The 19,213-nt window shown below is 46.7% G+C and overlaps 1 protein-coding gene and 1 pseudogene across 2 annotated transcripts; both read left to right on the forward strand.

Annotated features, from left to right (window-relative positions):
- Positions 1 to 1,663: 1,663 nt before the first annotated feature.
- On the forward strand, positions 1,664 to 9,558 carry LOC149864992 (syncytin-2-like; annotated as a pseudogene). Its single transcript, XR_016442694.1, has 2 exons — positions 1,664 to 2,929; positions 5,557 to 9,558. The product of XR_016442694.1 is annotated as a syncytin-2-like (transcript).
- A 2,280-nt stretch (positions 9,559 to 11,838) lies between these two features.
- OTUD1 (OTU deubiquitinase 1) lies at positions 11,839 to 14,686 on the forward strand. Its single transcript, XM_090047323.1, has one exon. It carries the CDS (start codon positions 12,293 to 12,295, stop codon positions 13,463 to 13,465), a length of 1,173 nt encoding a protein of 390 aa, XP_089903449.1. The 5' UTR covers positions 11,839 to 12,292; the 3' UTR covers positions 13,466 to 14,686.
- The last annotated feature ends 4,527 nt before the right edge of the window (positions 14,687 to 19,213 follow it).

Raw genomic sequence — 19,213 nt, forward strand, 5'->3', positions numbered from 1 at the left:
CAGTGCTCCTAGCTTATTACGCATCATTCTAAAAGTATCACGTTTCCAGATATGCCAGGTCAATCAAGATATTTGGACAAGACCCATGCCTTACATTCCCATTATATTTCAACTTCTGAGGCAGTAATTGTGGGAAGATACTAACTCACTGTTCACTGAAAAGATCCCTACTGAAACACACAATTCCCTAAAACATTGTAGGGCTGGGGTGTTGTAGGAATGATGGTCCAGGGAAATATGTGAGAAGCAAGGGTGGTTGTTTTTGTAATTTAGTTTTTATGGACCAACTGTATAATTGGGAGAGATGTTAGGCAAGCTTTCAGGAACAATGTGCCCTTCCTCAGGTCTGGATGTGTGCTAAGTTTCCTCCAAATGAAAGATTCTGATGTACACAGAACAATTGCTTATTTTAAATACCCACTATTGTTTTTAATCAGCATGGTTTTTAACATTCTTCCTTCAGCTAGGTTCTTATCTTTGTACAAGGCAGTTAAGAAATGCAAAATATAGTTTCAAAATTTATCTTTGTCTAAAATTACCCATTAAATGCTATGTCGGATGATTCGAGTAGCTCTAACGTTGGTTATGTTGGGATACAGAAAATGGCTCCATGGAAACTGATATAAGGGGCAGTTGAAGAAGAAGGTTCTTTAAGACAAAGTGGTCATTGAAGTCCCTTAGCTTCATCATTTGTTTTAAAATAAGTTTATTTAAATAGAATAAAAAGGAAACGGTAAGTCCTAGTAGGCTTTACATTCCAGTGATGCAAAGTTTTTATTTTGTTTTGTTTTTTTAAGGGCTTTGCAACCTAATCAGATTATTGAAACTTTTCAAGAGGTATTTCAGACTTGTAGAATGAATTCCAAAGAAAGTTTTAGAATGTAGGAAATCAGTGTGTCTATCCAAGATAACTGACATACACCCAAAATTCATTCAGTAGTTCGTTAGGCTCAAAAGTGTCAACAATTTGATTTTACTTTAGACAGATGAATCTTTCTCAGTATATCTGTCCGAACAGAATCAGAGGTCAATGTATTGCGTCACCATCTGTGGACAGAGAATTACATATGTGTCTATTAATACCAAAGGGAAGGTAAACTGATGCAACTTGAGTCTAGGACATAATCCAGGACATCACAAACATAAATAAACCTACCATGAATCAACTTTTAGAGACGTAGTTTTTCAAATCATGTTTCTACTGTTGTTATTTGATGATTTGTAGCACAGCCTTTTCAATGAAGGAGTAAAGAAAGCCTGTTACAGCTGTTACAGAGTTGTGTATACAGCTAATGGTTGGACTAACAGCTGCATGAACAGAACATGTAGAAAACTAATTAATTCTCTGTGTGCATTCTATTTTGAATCTCCAGGTTTGACCCAAGTAGATCATAAACCTAAAAAGCTGTTAATGTTTGGTTAGAAAAAATGCTCCAACATGAGGCCCATAAAAGTTAGATAAAGTAAAGGAGACTAGACAAAAGAATAGCAGAAAAAAGTATTTAAAATAGGATGACAGTTAAAACAGATTTTAATGTATAAATTAAAAGCATTGATTGGAGATGGGGGTTCAATTTTAAGAGATGGAACAGTAGGTAATAATGTAGCAAAACCCCTGGTTTTTCATTTTTTTATTTCTTTTAAAATGCATTCCCTCCCCTTCTCCAACCATTTCTGACTTTTTCTCTCCCTTTCTATTCCCTATAGATAAGTATAAGTAAGCTAAGATGTAGGATAAGCTTTAACATTTTATTTTAGGTAGTAAGTTTTATTTTTCTCTCCCCTCTTTGCAAATAAGTGCCCTGCTATTTTGATGTAGATATCCACTGTTTTTGTATTGATTTTTTTTTACTGCTTTTATATTGTGTGATTACTGTTTTAGGCCTCTATATGTAAGTTAGCATAAATCATGTCAAGTTTCCATCTTATCCCCAGGCCCGGTTGTGTAACCTGTGACTCACACCTACCCCTCCTATGTAACTTGGTTCCTGAATGAATGGAGATGAATGAGGGTGCTTGGGAGACAATGGCAGTAGGTCTAAAAATAGCTCCCTCTGAATGACCAAACCATCAACACCAATACCTTGACCAAGCACCCAGCCCTTGGAACCACCTCAGCATTCAAGAAACAAAAGATGAGGCAACCCACCATTGTGCCAAGGCTGCACATGCTCAGTAAGAACACCTGGAGCCCTCTGGAACAGGACTAACCTTGCCTGGACAGGCCATCCCCAGAGGAGATCAGAGGTAGTCTGCCCCATAAAAGGGGTACTGAAAACTGACTCCTTGGGATGCCCTCTCCATCTGGATCAGCATCATACCACACCACCTATCCACCCAGAGACCCTGCTGGCAACCCCCACTCTGGATAACACCTACTGGACAAGGACCCCTTTATGAGGAATGGAAAAGTACTGAAAGAAGTGTATACATGTCAGGTCAGGATGGAGCGGGGAGATGTGGGTGAAGGCCGAGCAGGAATAATACAGCAGCCTTCAGGATAAGCTTATCAGAAAGCAGCTTGAGAAAACTCTCTTGTCTCAGCCAGACACCAAGATGAGTTGCTGTCAGAATGCCAAGACTATGTTACGGGGCGGGTTGATCTGTGTGTGATTTATCAGTAAATAAGTTAGCCTGTGCTTTGTTCTCATCGAGAACGAGCAGCCCCTTGCTGTTCTCCCGTGGCCATGAAAAATAAAGCGCTTCTGTTAGCCAAACAGTGATCCCATCTGAATTTCACCATCATCCAGGGGCTCGGCCGGGATGTGTCCTTACACAGATGGCCCCAAGTAGGACCCTTGTCTCGGCTCTTCGACTCCGTTGCTCTGAGAAGGCTCTCCTCAACTGAGTTCTTCGACTCTGCAGCTCTGACACTCCAGTCTCTGATTTACCATCCATCTGTTTGGCTCTGGAAAAATCCCTGGCCAGGGTGAGTACCTGCCTGTTTCGGTGGCAGTAAGTCCTAGGCATGACAATGGGTAGCAGGACCTCTAAGGTCCCGCTGCGGAATCCCACCCAGTTTGTTTCTAAAATATGGGCCCCGGACAATGCAGTACTTAATTAAATGGAACCTGTATACCGATGGTGACCCCAAATTGCGCTGGCCCTTAGATGGGTTGTGGGATCATCATATCCTCAAACACCTCTGAGACAATTTGGAAAGTAAGCACCCTGTTCAAATGGAAGCCTGGTACGTATGGGAAGACGAGTCCGAAAAGCACCATAAGTGCACCCTTGTGGCTTCCTATAAGGATAATGAAGAAAAATTTAAGAAGCAAATTGATCACCTTCAAAATCAAGTTACAGATCTCCAGTGTCAGGGGCCGACCCCATCTGCCCCTTGTTCTTCATGTCTGGCTAGGCTTTACCCAGCCTTGCCCCCGCCACCAGACAATCCACTCCGAGATGATTTGTTGGATCACTGGGTCCCATTTCCATCACTGCCTACTGGTCCCACGGCCTCAGGTGCTGTTGTGTCTGCCACATTGGCTTCGCCGGCAACTCCACCAACCCTTACCCCTGGTCCTTTGTCTCCCATTACCACCATCACCTTTGATTCTCCCACGGGGGACTGGTTCAAAATTGATGTCCCCCTGGACCCCCAAGAGGAGTGGACAGTACATTCAGCTTCCCTAGACCAGCAGAATACCCCAGTCAAATTGACCCTCTGGAACTGAAATAACGTTACCACTGAGGTAGATTGCCAGAGGACGCTTGTAAGGAAGGTGGCTCACTAGGGCAGAAAGCTTGCCGGGGCACAGTATTCCCTCTGAGAATACCTTGTGGCAGGGGGGCAACCCATGGTGGTTCATGTCCCCTTCTCACCATCAGAAATTGTCTCTTGGTCAACCACCTTCCCTAAACTCCGTGATGACCCTACCGGGTTTGCTCAAAAACTTCAAATACTCTTTGAGGTTTGTAAGCCGACCCATGGCGATATTCAGATGCTCCTCAATGGTCTTCTTCCTGGAGACCAGAAAGACACCCTCCTTAAAGCGGCCAACTGGCCTCCTCAAGACCCCAGCAAAGCCAAACCTCTATAAACAGGTTCTTGAGGCCGTCCCCAGGGTCTCCCCACAAAAGACAGACTGGTCCAATATTTCCACCTGTAAGCAAAAGCCAGAGGAACATCTTGCCGACTACTATTCTCACCTGGTTCAAGCCTTTAAGGCACATTCTGGCAATCAGGACCCAGAAACTAGCCTCCCTGCCATGGTTATTCAGACCTTTGTTTTAGGGCTGTTACCCAGGATCTCCAAGTCCCTGGAAAGCACTGTGATCAGGTGGGAAGCCAAACCCCTCACCGAAATTTTGGCTGCTGCCACTCATTTCTATACTAAAGCCCAGCAGCAAAAATCAAAGGCTCAGGACAAGCTGATGGCTTTGCAAATCAGAGCTCTCCAGGGTAGCACCAGACCACGGCGCCCTGGAGTACCGTTTTGCTCGACCCGACCACCCAGTCCTTCTGACATTCCCAATGATGTCTGCCACTACTGTAAGCAAAGAGGCCATTGGAACAAACCCTGGGGGCCCCCGGTCTCAGCTAGCGCCCCTCCATTTCAGCCAGGTACCCAACGAGCTCCACCGCCCAGACCAGCTCCTCTCCAGTCCCTTGAAGGTGAAAATCAGTATTAGGACAGCCGAGAAGACCCAGAGACTCTGGCCCTTTTAGTTTCAGCCTTTTCCGATGCTACAATACCTGTTACTGTGGGAGGACGAACCGTTCCCTTTCTTGTCGACACTGGTGCTTCTTTGTTTATGCTTAGCTCTGATTTTGTTTCTAAGGTTCCCTTTTCTGATAGAGTAATCACTGCTGTAGGTATTGGGGATCAATCCATTGGCCACCCCATTACACAACCGCTCTCGTTTACCTTGGGTCCCCTTACTGAGCAACATGCCTTTTTGCTGAGTCCTTGTGCTGCTGTAAATCTGTTGGGGCGAGACCTCCTTTGCAAATTGCAGGCAACAGTTCACTGTTCTCCAGATGGGGTTTTCCTCACATTACCCCAGACTCAAATTCCTGCCTTGATGATGACACTGATGGAACAGGAACCGGAGTCCAATTCTTCCTCATAGCAACAGGAATTATTGGCTCACCTTCCTGAGTACTTTAGGTCCCACTCCACAACCGATGTGAGACTCCTCAAGGGTGCCATCCCAGTTTCTATCAAGGTTAAAACAGGAGTGTCTTCCCTATTGATCCCGCAATACCCACTATCAGTTGCTGCCTCCAGAGGCATTACTCCTGTAGTACAAGATCTCCTAGAACAGGATGTCCTTGTACCTGCCTGTTCCTGTTGTAATACCTCGATCCTTCCAGTCCGAAAGAAGGAGAAGTGCACACCTGAGGGGTTGCCTGTTTATCTTTTTGTTCAAGATTTGCATGCTATTAACAATTTTGTGATTCCCTTGACAGCTGTGGTACCCAACCCCGCCACTGTGCTTTCTCAAATACCTGCTTCTACTCTTTATTTTTGTGTGGTGGATCTCTGTAATGCTTTCTTTTCTATACCAGTTCACCCTGACTCTCAATATTTATTTGCTTTTACTTATCAGGGCCGGCAATACACCTTCACCCATCTGCCTCAAGGATTCCGTGATTCACCCACCATACATAGCCAGCTTCTCAAGTCTGACCTCGATACAGTCCAGCTGCCTCATGATTCTGTGCTGGTTCGATATGTAGATGATTTGCTTCTCTGTTCTGATACTCTCCCTCATTGCCAAGCTGACTCTGTCGCTCTTTTAGAAAAACTTGCAGCACGGGGCCACAAAGCCTCCCACTCTAAGCTCCAGTTCTGTCAGACTTCTGTTACCTATCTGGGGTACACTATTTCTCACAGTACCTGTCACCTGTCTCCTGACTGTCTTTCAGCTGTTCTTTCTCTCCCTCGCCCACAGACTAAACACCAGCTCTGTGGTTTTCTAGGTGCTGCCAACTACTGCCGACAGTGGATTCCTAATTATTCTGCACTTTCTAAACCTCTCACCCTTCTCACCTGTGATTCTTTCCCTGACCCACTACCCTGGGAAGACGTCCATGAATCTGCCTTCTGTCAGCTCAAGCAAGCCCTTTCTTCTTCCCCCACTCTTGGTCTGCCTGACTACTCTAAGCCTTTCACTTTCTTCTGCCATGAACACCAAGGCACTGCCTCTGGTGTCTTAACCCAGCCTTTCGGACCCTCCCCACACCGTCCCGTTGCTTACTATAGTGCCTCCCTTGACCCAGTCGCTTCTGGGTTTCCTCCTTGCCTCCATGCTGTTGCTGCCACCGCTCTGTTGGTTTCTAAAACCGATAAGCTTGTCCTCGGGCACCCCCTTACTGTTGCTGTCCCACATGCTGTCCTTGCCCTTCTCCAGCATGGCAGAACTTAGCACTTGTCCTCTGGCCGTCTAACCCGCTACGAGGTAGTTCTCCTGGCTGCGGACCACGTAACCCTTGTCCACTGCGATCCCCTCAATCCTGCCTCTCTTTTTCCTTCAACCTCAGATGGTCAACCCCATGACTGCACTCAGCTTGTGGATTTTGTTTCCTTTCCCAGTCCTGATCTTTCCGATACGCTTCTGACTAACCCTTACCTCATCTTTTACATTGATGGCTCCTGTTTTCGAGATGATCATGGAATTCTCCGAGCTGGCTATGCTGTCTGCTCCGATTATGCCGTTGTTGAATCTGCTCCTCTTTCTGTTACTATTGCTCAAGCTGCTGAACTCATTGCTCTCACTCGTGTCTGTCACCTTGCCGCTGAACAATCCACTAATATCTATACAGACTCTCGCTATGTCTTTGGTGTCTGCCATTCCTTTGGACAGATCTGGAAACAGCAAGGGTTTCTTACTTCTGCTGGGACTCCCAACTCTCACAAACACCTTATTACTGCTCTCCTGGATGCTATCCTCCTTCCCTCCACCCTTGCTGTCCTATGGTTCAAAGCGCACACTACTACTGATGATCCTGTGTCTCTGGGAAATGATAGGGCAGACGCTGCAGCCAAAACTCTCCCTGTTCTTCCCTGTCAGAACTCTCAGCTCCGGTCCTTCAGGCTGCTCTCTTTCTTCCCCTGTCTTCCCTGACCTTCCCTTTCTCCAGGATGCTGGCCCGGACGCCAAAAAGGACTCCTGGATCTCCATGGGCTGCTTTCTCCACTCTGACTCCTTGTGGCAGCACCCGTCTGGTCACCTTGTAGCCCCCAGGGCCCTGTTATCCCTATTGGCTCAAATGGCACACTCAGTGGCCCATTCGGCCAAAGGGGGGGATGATAGCCGAAGTTGACCGCCATTGGTATGCCCCCGGTTTTTCCACCGTAGCTGTCCATTTTTGCCGCCAGTGTCCACAGTGTCAGCGACACAATCCTGGCTGGCCACCCCACCAACCACATGCATTTCACAGACTTTTAGGTCTCTACCCTTTTTCCCACCTCCAGATGGACTTAATTGAGTTGCCCAGGTCGGGACCCTGGAAGTTTGCGTTGGTCACGGTCTGCCTTTTTAGCAGCTGGCCTGAGGCATCCCTTGCTGACGGGCTGATGCCCTCACTGTGGCCAAAAAGCTTCTTTTTGACCTGCTGCCCTGCTTTGGTCTACCCCTTTCCCTGGACTCAGAATGTGGCTCACATTTTGTTGGCCAGGTGGTCCAACATATTTGCAAGGTCCTTTCCATCCGATACCAGCTCCACACCCCAAATCATCCTCAGAGTGGGGGTAAAGTGGAACAGAAAAACTTTGATATTAAGCTGAGTGAAGATCAAACAATGAAATCTCAAAGAGGTTCCTTGTGAATGAAGGCAGACAACAAAGTCTTGAAGAATAGCCTACATGGCTAGCCAAGTTTTACTTGTGGCTATGAACTTTTGTTTTATGTATTGAATTGCTTTTAGTATTTTAGTATGAATCACACTAACCCTTGGGAAGTTGCAGATAATTACGTAGATTTAGAAACTCCCCAGGGGTTAACACTGTTCTGTATTCTTGTAGTCAGTATTTTATTGGTGGTAGTGTGCTGGAGGCTGAAGTTTTAGTCATGGGTGGCCCCTCGAAGTTCCAAGGGATAGCAGCATTTGGGATACCGCTTGAGAAGACCCTGAGATGTTGCCTTTTCTTTTATACTGCTTCATGCCCAGGGTTTTAGTCAGGGCATGGGAGGAGAACAGTATTATGCTCTTGGGACACAGCATTGCTAGTGCAAGCAACCTTATGAATTGCTGGGTGTGCATACATGGGCCTACACACCCAGCCAGAGGAATCCCAGTGCTTGGGGTACCGATTCCCCTTGAGGACTGGGGAAACAGTACCAATACCAGCTTCATCAGATTTTCCTCCCACTCTAGTAGAACACAGCAGTGGATCCCTGAATGGTGGAAAAAGACTCGGGATAGCTGGAAACCATCTTTCACACTTGAAGCAGCCCTCTGTTATAGGTCCAATGGGTAGGACGGGTGAAGCTGGTTACTCAGTGGGGCATTACCCCAAATGTCAAGTAACCTTCGATTATCACTCCCATAATACATCTGGGATTCTGCTGGGAAACACGTCCCTTCAGTGCACCAACGGGTCTCTCACTATTCATAGAACCCTAGAGGACACCCATAGTTTGGTAATGAACGGGTCTGAATTTTATGTGTTGTTAGGTTCTACTTCTTGTAACCAATAAATATCTCAATGCAGATGGGTGCGGAGCACACGTGCCCCTTCCTATACCTTACAGGCCAATCGAAAATGCCGAATTGGGAGCACAACCTGTAGGGACCTCAACACTATAGCCGCTCCAGGCTTTTTCTGGCTATGCCGGAATGATGCCCGCAAGATTCTGCCCTGGCATTGGGTTGGCACCTGCACCCTGGGGAGACTCATCCTGGAATTTAACTTATACCCAAGTCTCTCTCTGCATGAGGTATCTAATCTCCCACCTGGCTTGCCCAGATCTAGGCGAGCCATTGAAAACCCACTGGTTCGCCGACCCACAGGATTCCTTCAATTTACTAAGGCATTTCTCCCTTCATTGGGGGTAGCTGAATTAGAAAGAACTATTGTAAACATTTTGAGAGTTATGGAGAAATTTTTTAATGTCAGTGCCAATGCTTTAGGAGCTCTTAATGATGTAATTACCCAGATAGGCCAGGTGGCTATCAAAAACCAAATGGCTTTGGATTATCTCTTAACTGCTCAGGGTGGGGTTTGTACTGTTATTAATCACACTTGCTGTACCTGGATTGATCAGCACCAACGAGTGGAAAAAGACCTCCGCACCATAAGAAGGCAGTTGTAGGTGATCCATACGGTTGCAGAGGAGAAACGCTTCAATTGCTGGGGGTGGCTACCAGCTGTAGGGGGCTGGTTGAAATCCCTGCTAAAATGGTGTATTCTGAGTTTCTTATGGATTTTGGCCGTTTTCATTATTATCCAAATGATTCTGTGTTGCTTACGCTGTTGTCTATCAAAAACTGCTGAGAGTGTTTCTAGGCTCGCTAGGACCAAGTTACAGATGATGGGGCTCAACGAGGTGGCCTATGAGTGTGAACGACAAGAAAATGTCAAAGGCCTTATGAATATAGAGGTGTAAGCACAAGCGCTTACAAGGGGGGAATAATAAGGAATGGAAAAGTACTGAAGGAAGTATGTATGTGTCGGGTCAGGATGGAGGGGGGAGATGTGGGTGAAGGCCAAGCAGGAATAACACAGTGGCGTTCAGGATAAGCTTATCAGAAAGCAGCTCGAGAAAACTCGCTTGGCTCAGCCAGACACCGAGATGAGTTGCTGTCAGATTGCCAAGACTGTTATGGGGCGGGTTGATCTGTGCGTGATTTATCAGTATATAAGTTAGGCTGTGTTTTATTCTCGTCGAGAACAAGTTGCCCCTTGCTGTTCTCTCGTGGCCATGCAAAATAAAGCGCTTCTGTTAGCCAAACAGTGATCCTGTCTGAATTTCACCACCACCCTTTCCAGCCTGGAGAGGCAGCTATCACCCCCCACCCTCTCTTGCATTGCGAGTGCCTGTGTGTATGTGTAGGTGGGTTGTATGTGTGTGAACTGGTGAGTGTGTGTGTATATGTCACTGTGTGCATATGAATTAGTGATCTGTGTATGTCTACTGAGTGTGCGGGTATGGATAATTGATTTTTGTTTAACTTTTGGGGTGTATAGTGTATGTGCTTGACTTGGTGATAGGTATGCATGTGCCTAGGCTGGTTTGGATGTGTATGTGCCTGAGTTGGTAGTGTGTGTATGTGTGTATGCACTTAACTGATTTGCGTCTTTGTATATGTGCAATTGTGTCGCACCAGTAGAAAAGGGAGAGTCAGAAGGAGCCAAGAGGATCATAGATGACAACCAAATTCGGATGCAAGAGAGAGAAGGAAGTGACAAGTTGTCTAAACACACTAGTTAAACAACACTTATTTCAGGTGAAGAGTGTGAGTTATTCTAGTTTAGCTTAACTAGCTTTGAATGTAATTTTAAAATAATTTAAATACAGTGGGTTTAGCTGCAACCAGAACCAGAGCCAGGAGTCAGAACAAGGACACATGCAGGATCTGGAGCCAGCGATTAAGCCAGAGTCTAGATGTGAAAGAATGGTCAGTGCCCAGGAGTGGTTCAGCAACAAGCCAATGCCAAGGGCCCAGAAACAGGAAGCTGGAAGTTAAGCCAGGGTTGGGAAGTGAAGAGTCGTAATCAAATGCAAGCCAAAGGTCAGGAGTCAGACACAAATACCAGGAATAAGGGAAGAGGGACCAGAGTCACTACCCTGATCAAAGCCCCTTGTTTTGATCAAGCTCCCCAATTGCCTTGTGCAGACAGCTCACCACTACCTGCCCTGCTGGTGCCAGGCTGCTCAGGGTGGGGTCTGCCTCCTGCCAGCGCAACAGCCACTGAATGGCTACCAGAAGGATGTCTTGGAGCATCTGTTGCAGACCTTGAATTGGATGGGCTGAGGCAGGTGGGCTTTGGGGTCTGCCCCATGCTCAGGGGCCTCCCGCCTACAGAAGAGGGTGGGCAGATCTAAACTAGTGGTAGCCCTGCACAGGGATGGGTTTCATCTCCCCTTCCCCTGTACCCCCAAGCTAGAAAGACTCCCTGATGCCAGGGAAGTGCCACAGCACCACGGGTCCAGGCCCAGCAGCGCTTGGTGGCACAACAGTGAAAGAGGAGGGAAAGGGGGTGGCAGTCCCTCCCAGGTTTGCAATGGGGAAATGCAGAGTGGAGTCTGGGTGCAGCAGCAGCTGCCCAGCTCAGGCTGTTCAGCGGGTCCCCTGGCCACATCTTTCAAAGCATGGTACTCTGCCAAGGCAGCCCAAGCAGTGTTGCTAGGTCTTAAATACGAAATGATTCTATTGGAAGCTCAAAATGATCATATTTGCTAAAAATCTATCATGTACTGAAAAATTATGTGAATAAATATTCAAATAAGCATGCAAACAAATCTTATTTACTTTTATTGCTTACTGTAAGTTGCCACTGAGCGAGATTTGGGTTATCAAAGTTGAAGCAGTTTATTTTGAGGCAAGCAGTCCTAAGAAAGTGCTGACAGCAAGCCTGAAAGTCAATTAAGACTCCCTGAAAGCTTTGCATGTGCTACAACAAGGAGTTGCCTCAAAATTATCCTAGATTTCGAACACTTTTACTATTATTGATTGCTTGCCCATGGTACAAGGGTTGAAATTATGGTTCCATTTTTTTTTTTGGTATAACAAAAAAGAAATGATCGTAGAAATACGATAATTACTGGGCACCCGACAACACTGACCCCAAGTCACCGTAGCCCAGCGCGACATCCCTCTGCTAGGCGGGTGGGGGAGAAACACGGTCCGAATCCCGAGCACTGACGGGTCGGAGGCGGGGCTTGCTCGCCGCTACGTCACGGAGGCGCCGCGACTCAGCCCCGCCTCTAGCAGCCGGCGGGGCGATGTAGTGGACCCTGATCTCCCGGCCTCTGACGGGTCAGGGCCCGCGCTGCGACGTCACTGGCGTCGCGTCATTCGGCCCCACCCCCACATTCCAACGTGCTGAGCGGGTGAGGTAAACAAGGCCCTGCCCCGCCCCGCCCCGCCCCGCCCCGCCCCCTCCAGCAGCTTCCAGAAGGCCGTGCGGGCTGCGCTGTGGCGCAGCAGGAATTGGCGCCTCCCGCCAGTCCGGGGCCGCGGCACGAGCTGGCTGGCGGGGGCGGGGCGGTGATGCCCTGGTTTATTTTTACCCGGGCGGCTCATCCGCTGCGGTTGCCCGAGCACCGCCGCCCCCCGCCCCGGCCCCGGCCCCGGCCCCGGCCCCGCCTATAAAGCGCCGCCCGCGGGGAGGCGAGGATGCAGCTGTACAGCTCCGTGGTCACTCACTACCCGGCGGCCGGGGCAGCGGCGGGTGGCGGCGGAGCGGGCGTCTTCAAGGTCTCGGTGCCGGTGGCGGACGCAGCGAGCCCGAGTGCGAGCGCGGCGGCGGCCGACAGCGGCGGGCAGGAGGGCGCGGCGGGCGGTAGCAGCGGCGCAGCGGCCATGACCGCCTTCTCCAGTTGCCTGGAGGCCATGCCCGGCGGCCCCGCCAAGACGGCGGCGGCGGCGGCGGCGGCCCCGCACTACAGCTCCAGCGCGCACATCGCGCTGAGCCGCCGCCGCCCGCTGGAGCGCGTTGTGCCCGTGCGCTTGGAGCTAGAGCTGGCGTCCGTCGCGCCGCCCAGCCGCGCCTGGCTCGGGGACCTGCTGAGTGGCAGCGTGCGGCCCGCGGCCGGGGAGGCGGAGGCCGGGCCGCGCCCGCCGTCGGAGCCCAGTAACCGCGGCCTGCGCCTGAGCGAGCATTGCCAGGCCCTGCAGGCGGCTGCTGCCCAGGTCCTGCCTGGCGCGGCGGGGGGCGAGGTGGCAGCTGGGAGTGCGGGGCCAGTAGGAGGTGCGGAGCGTGGAGAGAAGCTGGCGCTGTACCTGGCTGAGGTGGAGAAGCAGGACAAGTACCTGCGGCAGAAAGGCCGCTTCCGCTTCCACATTATCCCCGATGGCAACTGCTTGTACCGCGCTGTGTGCAGGGCTGTGTACGGGGAGCAGCGGCTGCACGGAGAGCTGCGTGAGGAAACCGTGCACTACATTGCTGACCACCTGGACCACTTCAGCCCCATTATTGAGGGTGATGTGGGTGAGTTCCTCATCGGTGCTGCGCAGGATGGGGCCTGGGCCGGCTATCCAGAGCTGTTGGCCATGGGGCAGATGCTGAACGTCAACATCCACCTCACCACTGGTGGGCGGCCCGAGAGCCCCACTGTCTCCACCATGGTGCACTACTTGGGCCCTGAGGACCCCACACGGCCCAGCATCTGGCTGAGCTGGCTCAGCAACGGGCACTATGACGCTGTGCTGGACCGCGCCTGCCCCAACCCCGAGTATGAGGCCTGGTGCCGGCAGACTCAGATGCAGCGCAGGCGGGATGAGGAGTTGGCCAAGTCCATGGCTGTGTCCCTGTCCAAGATGTATATCGAGCAGAACGCCTGCTCCTGAGCCCTCCTGGGGCCCGCACTAGAAACAAACTGCGTACTAGTGCCCAGGTGGCAATGCCTTAATGCTTCAGGAAGTGGCCACGGTGCCATGGTGGGAGCCTCTGCAGTACTGAACTCTTGGCACGGGCATGACTTAAGCCCAAGCTGGTATTTGTAATACTCCCTTTGCATAAAGTGACCCCTGGATTACTTGCGAGTGGATTCACCATGTATATTTGTGTTGGGTTTTTCCAGTTCTCTTTTTTCTATAAGAATGTATTTTTTGCACAGTATTTTTAAACTGTTACCTCCTTCTCTAACATCTCATCTTAGCATTTGGTTTTCAGCTGTACAGCCAAAAAAGAGTTTGTAAACACTTCGTTTTGTAAATAAGGCTTATGAATGATGTAACAGCTTTTGCTGTAATTTTTACTAGTACGTCTATATTTCTACCAAATGAAACTGATGTCAGGCTCATCTTCCTTGACTGATGAAGGTAAACTTTTTTTCAGTTAAAACCTTGTTATTGTAAAAGTGCAGCAAACTTCATAGTGACTACTTTTCAAAGAAGCCGCTTTCCCATTTGCCTCTAATGTAGAACAGGTTCTCTGAGCCAGTTGGAAGGCATCTACTTATGAATGGTACAGGGAGTGATTGTAACTCTTCTGTATTTAATTACTGTTTAGAGTAAACTGGCCTCTTGTTGCCTGGTTGGCTTGTCCTTTGTTCTATTAACTTGTTCAGTTGTAATAGCAGAAATTTAATTTGCAATACAATGTTGTGACAAGATACTAGTCTGCTGCTTCAGCAAAAAAAAATCCTGGCTGGACCTTGCTGTTTGCCGCCTTGTTTCTGGGGTTTGTTTCTTATATGTAAATGCCCCCATTTTGTTTCTTGGCACTTTGCATTGCAGCAGTAAGCCATTATCTTTCCAGAATGTTTTATTCCTTTTGATATTCTAATAAAAAAAAAAAAATAGGACTCCACTGCATTATGTTAAACAAGGAAGTATTTAAGCTAAGACTTGTGAATGTTTGACCCAGCAAACTATACTGTTTCCAACCTGAAAGCTTTCTCTCTAATTTCTGGTTAACTTTAACTTGTTAGATATATTTATTAAGTAATGCAGTTTGTACTTTTTTATTTTGTAATATTTTGTGATTTTTTTTTTAAATCTATACTGTATTTGTATAATAGGAATATTATCAGCTAAGATGGAATGAATAAAAAAAGTATAATTTTACGTGGATTTTTTAAATTCATTTTTTGCATTCCTCTTTGTATAGTGTAGTATACAGTAGGGCTCTTTTTTTCCCCCTGTCCACTAAGAATAGATGCACAGTGCTGTCTAAGTAGCTGTAAAAGAATGGCTTTCATTTGTTTTGGGTAGTCATTATTTGAGAAAACAAAGTAAAGACATTTTAACCCTCTAGGGATGTGTAAAATGGGAATATAAGAATTTTCAGGTTTTACATAAATACTTGTGACTCTTTTTAAAAAATCAAAAAGTTCTGCACATGCACTAATGCTGTAAGTGCAACCTCAGTAAGTTTGTGGTAAATTTTAAAGTTGAGATCTTAAGTGTATGAAGTCCTAAGCAATGGTATCTTTTAAACTCTTTCCATTTGGGCAACTTCTATTTTCAGGGAACCTTTCTTAGGTCTGCTTTGGTAGTTGTAGCAGTTGCAGCAAACTTGGACTGCCAAAAGTGGAGTAAAACCAAACCAAGGCAAAGTGAACATTCTAGAGTGTGGATTTTTGAGGTATAATTCCTAGTAAGGTATAAAACATGCATTGAATAATAGAAATGATATCCCCATGGTCCAACTGCAGCTGGGTTTCTTAGTATTTTTAATATCACATCCTGATGCATGCTGCAATCAATGCCTGTAGCTTTTGAGACCTGGAGTAGGAAAGGTCACTTTCAGATAGTTGGATATTCAGCACATGGCTGCTTATTTCTGTAGTTCATTAACTGCCTGCTAATTCCTGCCTATAGAGCCCCACTGAGGATGTTGGTGGGGTTGGGGGAACAGGAGGGTGAATGATGACTGTATTGAGCTCTGGATTGCTCCTGTATACCTTGCCAATGTCACTGCCACTGCATCTGGCCTGTGAAACTCTTGTTCTAGATTCAGCTTGTGAGGAGTCCTTCCATCTAGATCTAGCACTGGGGCTGTGGATGAGTTTGACACCCCAGGCCAATGCTAAAAGCAACTGCGAATATAGCGTGGGGGCCCATCATCAAACCAAATGGAATTGACAAGGTACAGGAAAGTAACTTGTTAACTCTTGTATTAGATATGTATAGGATATACCTGTTTTAAGATTTTTTTTTTTTATATCTATAAAACCATTTAGATTAATCTTATGTACAGAATAAACTAATGAAAATGTCATCACACTAGAGCTGAACTTCTCTCTTCCTCCTTCTGCTGTCTATTTGCTCTGATCTATCTAATATATCCAAAATTCATAAGCCTGCCTTTCTTGTTTTGAGGTGTCTGGCACCTACATAATAGTAGGCTATTTCAAATAGGCAAAGGTTGGATAATGCCAAAGATCAGTATGTTCACTAATCTAGAGTGTTTTCTCATTTGCTTGAAATTGTTTGTCTCCTGATGCAGCATGAGGGTTCTTGCCCTTGCTGACCTAGAGGCAGGGGAAGTCCCAGGGCTGCTCTTGTCCCAGGGGCTTCTGTGAACAGCAGTAGAGGGTGCCAGGCTTGGCTGGGGACAGCAGCAGCAGTAGCTGGGTCCTCTGTTTCAGGCATTTCTGCTATCTGCTCAGTCCCCTGGGTGTACTCTGCTGACTGGGAGCAGGTGCTGGAAGGGGGAACTGCCTGCTGCTGGTGCCATCCCTGGTCCAGCCCAGCATGAGAGACAGTTTGTCCCTGTAGCTGGAGCCCCCAGGAAATATGGAGAGATAAGGAGCAGGGGGGCTCATCTGCTGCTGCCAAGCCTTGTACCCTGTACTGCAGCCAAGGGCTGGAGCACCTAGGGATAGCAGCTGCAGTAGTCAGGTCCTCCCTTCCTCACGTTCGCCCTGCTTTCTCTTCCAGGTGTCATATGCCACACTGAGGCTTCAGCATTGCCTCAGACTCTGCAGGGGACCCAGGCATTGGGGTTGTGGAGAACTCAGGCTGCAGTTATATGCCTTATGTTGCAGATGGGGCACGTGACTGTGACATTGCAACCTCTTCCCCACAGCTGCTAGCACATATGCATATAGGCATGCATCCCTAAAGATGGATTTTTGAGAACTAAATTTCAGTACCTTAATTTGGAGCAGAATAATTAATGGGTAAAAAAAACTTAAGGTAGGATTTTCAAAGCAACTACATGATCTAGGAGCATAAGTCCATGTGATAATCTATTTATCAGGGGTAGCATTTTCAAGTGAGTTGTGGAGGCCTGGGGCACAGTAAAGGTATTTAAATGTTGAAGCATGTTGTTTTTTTAGTTCAATGTTTAAATCATGTATGTAGTTCAGACTAAAAATGCCACAAAACTGTTGCTGTTGAATGGAACACTACCAGTTTTTAAACTATGTTTTATTTTGGCTCATTCAGGGCTGTCTGACTCTTACGCTGATATTTTATTATCTGGCTCATGTTCTTTCTGCCATACTTTTCTTGAGCATATCTTTGAGGCTTTCTCTGCTGCATACAAGTCTATTCACTTTCAGCTGGATATCTAACCAATCATTATGGGCAGTAAAATGCCTAGTTTCAGATCTATGCCCTGGGTGGGATTTAGAGCTTTACTATACTTGGCCAATAATACAGCCAAGAGCAGCCCTTTCTTTTCCCATAGCTGATGTGTGCATTCTTTCAGTTAGATGTTTTTAGAACTACTGCAGAATAATTTCTGGCACTCCAACAGTACTCACTTTTTTTATTTTAAAAATCAAAACTTAATGATTTTTATAAGTAATAAAATCTGAAATGTCTTACATTCTATATGATTTGAAGATTGACCTTTGAATGTAAGCAGATAACTGGTTTACATGCATTGTGCTCCACCAAGGCAAACTTTAGGTGCATTGAATTAGGTTGTGCTTGCATTTTGGTTTCAACTAGAAATGGTGGAAAAGCTTTGTGAGACTGGCAGTTATTTCAAATACCATATAATGCTTAGTTAACTTAGTCACTTTAAAGTAGTTTACTTCTTAACTTAGTAGTTGGCTGTTGGGCTACTTAATACAGTAACATCCCTGTTATCTGGCATTTTATTAATCAGAATTCTGGCTGGACGCAGGAGAAGTGGTGGGGAAAGGTTGCACGTGGCAGCCATCACATTGTGCTGCCACTGCTCTGCATCTGGCTGAGTAAAAACTTATAGTAACTTATCTTGGGAATAATCACATTGACATGATATCTCTGCATCTGGCTGAAATGTCCATGCTGCGCTGCTGTTGCTCTGGCCAGCTCCTCTCCCCCCCCCCACACACACACTTTCTGTGTCTGACTGAAAACAGCTGGCCTCAGGTAACTGGAATTTTTAGATACCTGGCACCCCCATTCCCCACTCAGGCCAAATTACAGGGCTTTTACTGTATATCATTAGGAAGGAAGGTGGTGCATGCCCAGTGGGAAGAGATGCACTAACGTTATTGTTCTGTCTTGAGCAAACACCACAAACATTGAGGCGATGATCATCTGACATCAACTTTATTGGGCTTGTCATGTCACCCAGATGTCCAACTCCAGGGTCACGAAGCAAGTTTTATTCTCCCAGCATCAATATCAATTCATGGGAGACTGTCTCCCAGAACCATCCCAAATGAGGGAAGAGTTTGCTGCAAGGATCTTATGAGCACAGTAGAAGATGGAAAAGTGAGTGGCAGAAACTGTGAAATCAAGAACAGAGCCACCCACACCACACAGTAACACTTGCCCGAGTTGCAGCAGAACCTGTTGGCCTTGTCAGCCAACTTCAGACCTACAAGTAAGGCAATCTTGGAAAACAGTCATCCTTGACTGCACAGGATTTCCAATGAAGATGGTGCCCAAAATAAAACTATTATCAAAGAACTTGTTTAGATTTGGAAGAGAATTACCCCGCTGACATTCCCTCTTACAGCTCCTATAAGAGAGTTACCTCTTATAACTCTTACAACACCAGAACTGCCAATTTCAAGACCTTAATGGAAGTTTTCTGTTTATTGTTAACACTTGCAAAAGTAGTTTTATTTTTTATGAGACATTGTTTGTATTGTAAATAAATTGGTCATAGTGACTTATGCTGGTGAATTGGTGAAGAATAAAAAAAGTTGCTGCTGAGTTCTGGGACTGAATTGCTTTTTCACTTTACCTCTCTTATACCTTACCTTACTTTGTAGAATACTACAAGCAAATATCACTTTCAAAAAATTGAATGCAGATAAGGGATGTCTGTGGACTTAGCTTGGATTTATACTGGGCTAACTGTAATACCCTTCTGTGTAGTGTAAGTGCTTTTTACTACAAAGTCATAACCAACCAACTACTGAATGAAGAGTTCCTTGGGGCATGTCTGTATAGCATCTAGTACAATGAAGCCTCAATTTTGATTGGGGCTTCTACACAAAATAAAAATATTGAAATAAATACAATACTCTTGTCTGAAACTTTTATACAACTGGTTGCTCATCATGGGCACATCTACATAAGATGCTGTCTGCGCAGTAGCTCAAGACTTGCTCAGTAGTGTTGTGTGGCAGGAACTTTGATGTGACACTACTGTGCAGTAGTCTCACAAAAAAGCTGTTCAGTGGCCCTATTGCACAG

Source organism: Crocodylus siamensis, chromosome 5 (genome assembly GCF_052110815.1).
Source record: "Crocodylus siamensis isolate JL-2025a chromosome 5, ASM5211081v1, whole genome shotgun sequence".
In the NCBI taxonomy this organism is placed as follows: domain Eukaryota; kingdom Metazoa; phylum Chordata; order Crocodylia; family Crocodylidae; genus Crocodylus; species Crocodylus siamensis.

Excerpts from the sequence above, each read along its gene's own strand:
- OTUD1 (XM_090047323.1), top strand. The coding sequence starts at position 12,293 with ATGCAGCTGTACAGCTCCGTGGTCACTCACTACCCGGCGGCCGGGGCA.